This window comes from Clytia hemisphaerica, unplaced genomic scaffold (assembly GCF_902728285.1).
Source record: "Clytia hemisphaerica strain Z4C2 unplaced genomic scaffold, Clytia hemisphaerica genome assembly, whole genome shotgun sequence".
Lineage (NCBI taxonomy): Eukaryota > Metazoa > Cnidaria > Hydrozoa > Leptothecata > Clytiidae > Clytia > Clytia hemisphaerica.
This window is the reverse complement of record NW_027104175.1, coordinates 1915332-1926561: the sequence shown is the minus strand read 5'-3', so window position 1 is coordinate 1926561 and position 11230 is coordinate 1915332. Positions and strand designations below refer to the sequence as shown.

General features: G+C 36.6%; 1 protein-coding gene across 1 annotated transcript; it reads left to right on the top strand.

Annotated features, from left to right (window-relative positions):
• Positions 1-1638: 1638 nt before the first annotated feature.
• On the top strand, positions 1639-10028 carry LOC136814450 (uncharacterized). The gene is made up of 9 exons (XM_067070999.1): positions 1639-1727; positions 2245-2791; positions 3863-4060; positions 4409-4765; positions 5383-5483; positions 5877-6049; positions 6898-7374; positions 8190-8479; positions 9119-10028. Exons 2-9 carry the CDS (start codon positions 2296-2298, stop codon positions 9499-9501), a joined length of 2475 nt encoding a protein of 824 aa, XP_066927100.1. The 5' UTR covers positions 1639-1727; positions 2245-2295; the 3' UTR covers positions 9502-10028.
• The last annotated feature ends 1202 nt before the right edge of the window (positions 10029-11230 follow it).

Below are 11230 nucleotides of genomic sequence, written 5' to 3'. Positions count from 1 at the left end.
AGCTTCCTGTTATTCAAACTTTAATCGTCTACGTTGTTTTAGAGGCCCCTGGATTTACTATCAAAAGATCAAAAGGACTTCCAGCTGACAATTCACGTCACAGCAACTACGTATATCCTTTGAACGTTAGTTTGACGTTTCTTTAGTATGTTTTTAGTGCTGGGATATTCTTGGACAGTGAAAGGTTAAAGAAATGATAGTCTTTCTCAGTTGCAAATTGATAATCAGACAAATTTTCCTGACTTTGATCCCAGTTGGCCCCAAACGTTCAAAAAACATTCATTTAAGGTCCATGAATGCCGTCCTAGATGAATTTCAAATTTATACTGCGGAGTCTGTTAACTCGAGCTTCTATTACTCGAATGTCTCCTTAACTCGAACAAGTTTTTTTGATTCCTTCATCAGTTATCAATGGCTTATGAGCCTTACTCCATATTTATTTCGAAATTTCCTTAAGTCAAGTTAATTTGTGTTCTCCATGCAAGTTCGAGCTATGGAGACTCCGATTTATTACATTTTCTTACAGAGAAATAAGAGAAAACATAACATCTTGTAGATCCTAGGGCCTGGGTCCAAATTTCCGCACAAACATGATTTTCCTGTTTGGAAACGATTTAATTCGTAGATTAAATACCTTGATTTAGTAAATCTCATACACTAAGAGTCTATTTTATAACTTAAATTATATCTATTAAATAGAGGTAGCTATTTTATAGCACGCCTACAGTGGTCGTACCTACAACCGTTAAAGCATTGTTCAAACGTAAACAAAAACAAGCAGCTACACGACTTGCCAAAGTGCAAATTTCACAATACCTTCCTGCTTTGCTCCCCATTTGATAAATTGGCAATTAATCCCATAATGCTATATTGATCCTATAATGAATTGCATATAATACCCTCTTTAAAGTTTTACTTGAATTGTCGCTAAGTAACCTAAGCAACCCACAGTAACCTCCTACTAGGGATAAATAAATATCTCCAATCAATTATCTTTCGTTAAAAATGGCACCTGCAGATTAATAACGTCATAATGCCTTCTTTAACACAGTGAGGAACTGACTTTGAGAGGAAAACAATTCAGAATAAAGAAGATATTTTTTAAGTGCAAAGGAGGAGCTAACTCTTTGAGCTGTAATCCATATAAGGAAATAGACACCCTCCCCCAGATGTAAAATTCTCATTTTGTAGCTGAAACATGTATATCAATTCAAAATGTCTAGCCTTAAATACAACCTTTTGGTATTTGTATATAGGTGAGATTTTCAGACAAAATAACAAGACAATAATCCTACTTTAAGTCATGTGAAAATGAAGTCGCACATATCTTACACACTCTAAATACCTCATTATCAAAAAAGGACCTCCTACAATTTTCAACCATGCAGCTTTGCACTAATTGCTTCATTACATGCGTAGAAAGAACTCTCTCTGATAAAATAATTCTTTTAAATAACGAGTATGTTTTTTTAAATTAGTTCTCTATTATAATTTTTGACAATGCCAACCCTCGCAAATTTATCCCATCCTTGTCTAAATGGTGATTCCCTTGGTCTCAGAGTTAAGATACCATAAGATAATCAGAAACTAACCTATTGTTTCTGATATTCAAATGCAATCCTCGTGTATTGTTTTCTTACTTCGATGTAAACATTTTTTGATTCTTATACAAATCCAAAACATTGGAGGTAAAACGTTTCGGAGAGATTTTTTCTGGTGATTTGAAGGTAAGTTTTTTTCAACTCTTTCAAGATTCCGAAAATCTCATTTTTTTGCCAACTTTCAGCCTTTTATTGTGAATGAAGCTTATGTTGTAGTTGTTGCTCATTTAAGACAATCGGAAAGAACATTTTAAGATTTTTATTCAAAAGTTTAAGATAAACATTAGGGCGAAGACAAAATACCAAGGGGGGGGCATCGGCCATAGGGCCCTAACTTTTTGTAAGGAATAAAGTACACGATTCAGAAGGGCAAAGCTAAAACCTAAATATTTCACGCGTCAATGCACACCATTGACGCACCTAATTCATCAATAATTTTTCAGCCACATTGCATTTAAGAATCAAGGCGGGTCTCTGTTTTAAAAGCTTTTTGGAGCTTTTACAAAAAATAATATGCTAGTCCTTTGTGTAGTAACTTTTTCGTTCATTTTTTCGCAAGATAGAATGATACAAAATTATTATTTTCGCCTTTGTCTCGTGACCTATATATTACTTCAAGGCTATCATCTTATTTTAATTCTAGACTTGATTTACTGAGGTAATAGGTGACAACCAGGAACAAAAGCCAGGAAAGATGGTTTCACCATTCAAAATGTTTTGGTTGGTATTACTGGTGATATCAACTCTTAATGCGATGGAATTGGATTACGGAATGCTGTTAGATTCACGAGTAGCCGAAACTGAAGCATTACTCAAACAATTCAAAGCATTCGAAAGTTCAATCGCCAAAAACCAGACCTCTCTATCAAACACATTGACCAGTAATAACAGTTCGTTTACCAAAGCTGGTAATAAGATTTTGAATGAAGGCGTGAAGTATGTAACTTATGTCGAGAAAAAGAAGAAGAGCCTTGAGAAACATATAACAAATACTTGGGCTGGCATTGAGGTGCTTGCTGCAGACAAAGAAACGACCATCAATACGTATAAGAAGATGAAGAACTTGGACATGTCAAAAGAATGGTGGGGAAAAAGGGTCAATAAAAATTTGTGGAGAACGAAAGCTTTCAATAAGTATATTAAACTGCTGACCGAACTCCTTGATGTGATAAAGAGCTACGATCTAGAAGGTATGGAAGGCTGAGTTGCTTTTTTCTTTTCATCCTGACTCTTATTGAGTTACGTTCTTTCCAGAGGTCGTTTTAGATCTTTGGTTTTTTATTTTGATGGATCTCGATTTCATCATACTTCTTCCATTTCTTTCATTTTTGTGGATATTCATTCTAGATATTTGTTGTGATTTGTCTTGTCCTTTTGTTTTGTGGGTTTTGTTCTCTGTGTTTCCATTGAATAGTTGAAGGTTTCGTATTTTTAGACAATAATGGAGTCTCCATAACTCGAACATCTATAATTCAGATGTCTCTTTAACACACGAACAATTTTTATGGTCCCTTCAGTTAACAATGCCTTGTGAAGCTTAACTCGAATTTAAAAATTTCTCTACATTAATTTCATTAACGAACATTTTTATGGTCCCTTCAGTTAACAATGCCTTGTTGAAGCTTACTCCATAACTCAAAATTTCAGATGTCTCTTTAACACACGAACAATTTTTATGGTCCCTTCAGTTAACAATGCCTTGTGAAGCTTACTCCATAACTCAAAATTTCATTAACTCGAACAATTTTTATGGTCCCTTCAGTTAACAATGCCTTGTGAAGCTTACTCCATAACTCAAAATTTCATTAACTCGAACAATTTTTATGGTCCCTTCAGTTAACAATGCCTTGTGAAGCTTACTCCATAACTCAAAATTTCATCAACTCGAACAATTTTTATGGTCCCTTCAGTTAACAATGCCTTGTGAACCTTACTCCATAACTCAAAATTTCATTAACTCGAACAATTTTTATGGTCCCTTCAGTTAACAATGGCCTTGTGAAGCTTACTCCATAACTCAAAATTTCATTTAACTCGAACAATTTTTATGGTCCCTTCAGTTAACAATGCCTTGTGAAGCTTACTCCATAACTCAAAATTTCCTTAACTCGAACAATTTTTATGGTCCCTTCAGTTAACAATGCCTTATGAACCTTACTTCGGAACTCAAAATTTCATTAACACTCGAATAAATCTACGTTCCCCGTGCGTGGTCGAGTTTCGGAGACTTCACACTGTATTAATATTCAATTCATTGCCAGGAATGCAAGCATCTTATGAAAACATAAAGAGTGGACAAATGACGGAAGAAGATCAAAGAATTCGCAAAGAACAAGTTGACGTTTTAAAGAAAGAATTCCACAAGTTAGCTCAGTTTGCTGCAGCTTCACAATTTCATGAAGAAGAGAAACAGAGAACGGAAGGACAATCTGGAATCAAACAAATCAGGACTAGAAAAGGTTTGTAAAGGTTACTGTTAGATCAAAAGGGAACTTAAAATGACATAAAAGAGGAACATGAAAAGCTCATTGGGAATCAAGCTTTTACACAAATTTCTTCATCGTGATGTAAACTTTCCAGATGTTGAACATTTTCCCGACCTTCACAGTTTTAGCGTTCGGATTAGAATTTCTGTATTTGGGTGCCAGATTGACGATACTATCGTCCGTTTGAGGGTCAGTAAACGCAGGAAAATATATATGCGCAGAGTCAGGGCGTCAGGGCGGATTACGGGAAAAAGATTAGCGGTAGAGTTTTAAACACTGTAAACACCTCCGCTAATGCACTGGACTTTTATTTTTTTCTAGTCGGTTCCGAAAACTATCATTCCAACTCTCACTCTGGAAATTCATTTTGCGCCATTCATGATCACTCAAACAATATCCGTACAGTCGGCATGGGCGAATTCGTCGGTGTTTTAAACGGTATCGAATTCCGTACCCGACACAACGATTACCGTTTATACCGACCTTCAAAAACATCGTCCGACATTCATGCTCAAGAGAATGTTCCATTTCCCGAAGTACCACCTGCAGTACTGGCGAAAAATACAGTGACCGAACAAATTGAAGAAATGAGAGAATGGTTTAAAGCGTGGGTGACTGGAGATGAAGAGTTGAGACCATTTAAACATTATTTCAAACCAGTTCTGACTTATCTTGAAGGTAAAAAGAATATTTGTTCTCTTATCAAAAGAAAATAACCTATTGAATTTGAACAAATTCCTAAGTTTTAAAATGGCCAAAAACTTCAATTTTCACTGGACTCTTTTCAAAGCTTTAAAGAATAGAATTCGACTTCCTCATCCCCTCCATATAAATGTCTAGCTGCTAATTACTCACGCCTAATTGCTGACACACCTGTAGCACAAATGAAACAGGGTAGTAATTACGGTAGCTATTACTTCCCAAATTAAGATGCCATTTCCCAAATTAAAAATTCACTGGTCACTCACTTAACGAAAACCGACTCGTAAAAGTTAAAGAAAGAGCTTCATATTAGTTTCGGAACTGGAATCCTAGGTGAGTCAATTGTACCTTATGCTTTCAAAGAACTTAATTAAGCTCGGCGGACGGCTTAAAAAAATTACAACTCGCCGGTCTAAAAATTCGGTTCACCGCCTCAATTACATATTCATGATAATCATTACACTGGGCTTACCAAGTCTTCGCCTGCCCAGAATAGATTTCACCGGCTAAGAGTAGCATTCGCCGGAGTTAGTCTTTTTCATGCGCAAGCCTATCAAAAAAAACAAAGTAACACATGTACTTTTAATGTTAAGGTGCATGGACGGTCGGTGACCAAAGTGGATCCATTGATGAACCTTTCTCCAGTGATCGACACCATATCGATGCGACATCTTGGTTGGACCTACAAGATAAGGTAAAAGCCCGGAGGGGTTAAAAAACGACCGTATGTGTGGCCCAAAATTAGACCCTTACAGGGAGAATTTAGGCAAATTTGAGTAATTTAGACGAAAAATCGACTCTCATGGTACATTTTTTTGAAAATTATTGATCATTTTTTAGACAAAATATGGTCAGACTTTCCAAATTCTACACCCTTACAGTGCACTTCACTTTTCTTATCTTTGCTAATTTCGACCCTTACAGTGCACTTTGGGGAACAACTTAGGACTCCACTCTGTAGAAACTATTCGGCCCTATATTTCGAGGGCTCTTCAAAAATTTAAATTTTCTTCAGTCTCCCCGCTTCCGCCGGGCCTGATTCATAGTCTACTACGCCCTGAATAAATATTTATAATTTTGTTTTTAGGTCAGATATAATGCATACTCGGGATCCAAAAGTCTTTTAGAAAACTTGGCCCATCTACCTACAAAGATCACACGCTTCGAAAATGGAGACCCTGTTCTTGCACAGTGGAATTATCGAATCGCTGTCCACCCTATTGAAGGAGACTTAGTCTCCACTGATATGTTTGAACCAAGGTAAAATTAGTATAATTATTTAATTGTAAAGCTATTCCACTGATGAGCAGCTTTAAGCCCTTTTTTACCTCTTTTTTGGGCTCTTGGAGATCAAAAAGACTGCTAGTGTTCGATCTGACAAAGTTTTTTTTGATAGTTTTCAATACGGCGAACACGTTGAGGATGGTTAAAATTCTGAGGCTTATGACCTAATAAAAAGGCCGACAGCTCTCGAACTATAATTCAAAATCAGAGACCCTTGTGTGCGGCTTTTCAAAATACACGTTTTCTTTGTAAGAGTATCCAAAATTTTTGAAGCCTTTGGAAGTTCTTAACTTTTTCAGTTTTAAACTTAAAAATGTTTTTATTTTTACCATTTTTTACGAATTCCCAAGAAAGTGGATGTTTTAAAGTCTGCTAAGCCTTAAAATAACTTTAACTTGTTCTTGATATTTTGGCCATTGAGGCTTCGTTTATATTCTTATATAATTTGTTCTTAAAAACATGTAAGACAATTTGAAATTGCCAAAATTTCGATTTTTGTGTTATTAAGCTCAGGCTACGATATACTAGCAGTGGCTGGCTTTCAATCACATGAAACTATCTCGAAGTGTATTCTCAGGGGTTTTATCAAGGCCCGGCGACCGGGAAATATCACCGGTCCAAGGCACGAAAAAAATTACAATTTGCCGTTCGAAAAGATCGGTTCGTCACCTCAAGTATACATATTTAAGCTGATCAATACACTGCGCTTGCTAAAAATTCATCGGCCTAGAATCTAAAAATCGCCAGGGTTAATTTTTCATTCCCCAACCTAACAAAGACAAAGCAAAACCCCTGATTCTAAAGTAATTCATCCATTATCACAGATACGACGAAGCATCACAACGTTTGAAACGATTAGACCGTGAGCAATACGTTTACTCACGTGCTGCACGATTCGATTTTGAAGGAATCAACATTAACGGTACACGAGAAGAAGGAGCCATGGATTACAACTTGTTAGATTCTATTATGGAGCAAATCCCTGGTAAAGATAACTACAAAGCTGACATCTCTGAAAAAGCATTTGATGGATCTGGTGATGATCTCTTCTCAGCAAATCCAAACACACCAAACAAACCTTTGAATCTTGGATACTATCACCGTGCTTTTGTTCAGAAATCAGTTGATGGTGCCAGGAGACACCAGGACCAAAGAACATTCTCTGACCGACTCTACGTTGCACACACTACACAAGAACGAGTTGCACCTCAAGATTACGAAAACAGTTTTGATGAAAAGATTGAAAGACGTGTTTCATTCGCAATTCCAGTTGAAGTTATCTGGCTGACACCTCTTCACAGGTCAGTTTGTCTAGAAACAGATCCATTAGGAAATTCATTGCCGCGTAGAAACGCTAGGTTCTACCCGGGGGGGGGGGGGGGATACTTAGACAAAAATGGGTGCTCGGTATGTGCGTGCCTTAAGGGTCGGTTTTTTCACCTTTCAAAGTCTCTCTAAGGGTCGGAAAATTCACGATTCTTAAGAATTTTTTTTGATTTTGAGAGAAAAAAATCGTAGAAACGTCTCTCTAAGGGTCCGGCACGCACATACCCAGAATCCCACAACCGTAGTACCTCCGGGCGTTATACTAAAGATACACTCTGGTAAGTTTGATTCTCCTGACGTCGTATGGACATTATAGGGTCATTTTTGACGTTTCGTGTCTGTTGGGATTTGAGTAGCTACTTAAGGTTATTCCAAACCTCGCTAGCAACAGGCTATTACTATTAGGTGGTAGCAGGTGAAAAAACAGACCAAAATGGGTCAGGAAAATTCATCGGTACAGGGCTGTAAATATTTTACCAAATCGTATATTCTTGATATGCGTAAGTGAAGATGACATCATATTTTTTAACGGAAACACTCGAAAAAAGCCGGATTTTGACCTACGTGTTTCTATTTTAAGTAACAGAGAGGGGTCAAATCCCGGATTTTTTCGGGTGTTTCCGCTAGAAAAATGACTTACGCATATCAAAAATTGGTTAAGAGAATATAGTGAGTTTTCAATTTCAGTTTGATCAATTGTATTCTAGATTTAGAACACCATGGTTTGATCATAAGGGAAATAGGGATAATAAGACGAAAAACATTTAACAAAAACTTTCTTTAAATGCAGTTGGAACCCGTACAACATTCCTATGCAAGACGTAGTCACCGGTGCAGGAACACATTCGTCCCCGTACAGCGGTATTGGTAGCAAGTATTATTACATGACACCTACTGAATTCTTTAGTGGAGAATCTGAAGAAGGTGATGCTGCAGATACGGTCGATGGTGAAGTCCATGTTAATACACCGAATCATGGTAAAAAGAAAGTTCAAGCGTCTGGTACACGAATTTTCTTTCCGAAAATTGCAGGAATTGAAGCAAAAATCAGGCAACGGTATCCAATCATGCCTATTCATGGTAAGGAAATTTTTTAACGTGTGCGGAAAAAAGACGTCTTTGCGTCTATCAAATGTATTTTTAGGAGAAAATATTGACATCTATGATGATCTTTTAAAGAACAAATGAAAAACTGGTACCCATGTATTACTTCTCTGTAACTTTCTTTTATTCTCCATTAGTGTCCACCAGTAACGTAAATAAAACCTGGGGTACACGGGGAAGAGGGACGAAGTTGTGTACCTCAACACACTGTACTTAGTTTAACAGTTATTTAAAAAGGTTGCTATTGCAAGTTGTTTTGAGACTGAGGTTGTTTGGCAAGTGTCATAACAAATTTTATGTATACAGAAAATTTGGAATTTGTATAAAAGGACTTAGTCACCTTCAACCCATCATCATCAATGGGCTGTTCCATTAAAAAACCATACAGGGGGACGAACCTTTTCAAGTCAAAAAAATATTATTGAAAATATGTTGATATCCCCTAGAAAATGGCAAAATTTGCGAAATACCCTTGGAAAGATTCTCTCCATCAAAGTGAGGGTGGACGAGCTAAAATCAGTCTTTTACCCCCTTGAAATTTAAGAATAGCTTTTTACCCCCTTGAAAAAATGAAAAGACAGCCCTTGGAAATTTTCATTAACCTTAATATTTCAGGCGAAGGAAGCGCTCTATGGAAAAAGTTGAACGCTCTTGAAGATGCAATGGGATTTGACAAAGCTGCTGTAATCCAGCCTGGATTCACAGGTTTCATTACCGGTCTATCACACACAGATTCCACGACAACCACTGGTCATTTCCACACTTTCCAAGTCGAAGAAAATGATTTAGCTGAGCTACGAACAGGTACTAAACAGGAAATCGAAGTGGAAACGGAAAGTCGAAATGGACATAATCACCTGATTACAATTAAAAGAAAGACAAATGCTAATGAGGGTGATTCTGATGAATTTTACATTGCTGATTGTGATAGTAATGAAAGCCAATCTGGTAAAGTTTGTTTTGATAACCATAGTACAACTATGACACCAAGTGAATAAGCATAGATGTTATACGTTTTTATAAGAACATTTTCAGGCTATTATATATACACGTTTTTTATAAAAGAAACTATGTAAGAGCATAAGGCTTCGATGGCTAAAATGTTACTAACCATTTAAGAACATTTTCAGGCTTTGTTAAGAACAAGTTAAAAACATTTTCAGGCTTTTGGGATTCTAAAACACCCAATTTCTTAGGAAAATGGACAAAAATATGCACAAAATGGGGAAAATAAGAACAAGTTAAAAACATTTTTAGTCTAAGAGAAGTCAAAAAGTTAAGAACACAAGGCTTCAAACATTTTGGATGTGCTTATAAAAAAAGCGTGTTATCAAACTCTCTGAATAATCATCATAGTTCAAAGTTTTAACAGGTTTTGAAAAGTAAAATTTATCAACAACATTATAATTTTTCAATCATTTTAATTTATTCTCAAAACTTTATCTATTATAATCAATATCTAACGACTGTCATAAAATTTTTCGGTAAAATAATATTCGAAAATGAGAAGTATTTTTGATAAATTACAATTTTTCTTCTCCTTCATTTCTTTGTACATTTCATTGCTGATTTATTATCAACTCATCTTGCTTCGCAGGAGTTTCTATCCAGTCTTAGGGGCTGTTTAAATGCGGAGGGCCGTTCCGGCTGTAAATCCCGACGATGAATATAGATTACGTGTCCGTGGGTATTAAGTTTGCGAGTTGACGGGTTTGTCTGGGTCAAAAATCGGAAGTCGACCCTTAGAGAGAGGAAAATTTGGCGTTTTTGGGATCCTCAATGAAATCGAAAATTGTACTCAAAACTTTTGTCGATTTTTACTCGATTTTTGTCCAAATTTTGGAAAATCAAAACCCTTTGAGAGAGGAAATTTTGAATTTCGTGAATTTTGGACCCTTACAGAGACTCGATTTTCTTTTTAATGGCTTTTGTACCCCTTTGAAAGACTTTCGAGGGTGTGAAAAGGGACCTTCTGGCTCGCACATACCCGGCATCCATTTTGCCTAAGTATCCCCCCTGGGATTACGTGACGTTCGAAAATCTATCCCACCTCAATTAGTCGAGCCAGCCCGCCTCCATATGAACAGCCCTTTATTCCCAGACATAACTACTTCCAATAAAAGAATTTTTTAAGAAGTTCATCAACCATGAATCATTTTTCAAAATATTCCGAACACAATCGCGGTCTTTTGTTCCCCTTGATAGAAGTCATTGGTAACATTTTTAACGTCCCATCGTTCAAAATCTCCCGCCTTGCAACCCTCATCCATTCTCAAGCATTTATTGTGGTCTAAAGGATGGAGCAACACGAATTTAGCTTTTTTCCACAACCGTTTTTCATCATCTTCGACGTAAAATACATCACGGCCTTTCAATCTCTCTCTACCTTTTCTATGAGCAATTAACCACAAACATGTGCAAAAAGGTGGATCTCTTTTAATAATGAACACATAATTTGATTTACCACTGGGCACGAAAACCTCCCCATGTAACAACACACTTATTTCTTTATACCACTCTTGGTATGATTCAAACAGATTCCGTTCAACTGATTTGCCTGTAAAGAACTTGTCAGCACCCCAAACTAATTTTTGAGTTTCAGTTATTATCCCATCAAAGTGTTTTTCTTGATCTTGCACTTTCTGAGCAGCAATGACATCTGGTGAAGCAATTTCACCAATTTCAACTTTGTTGATGGATTCCGAATCTTTAATTCGTAAATGTAGC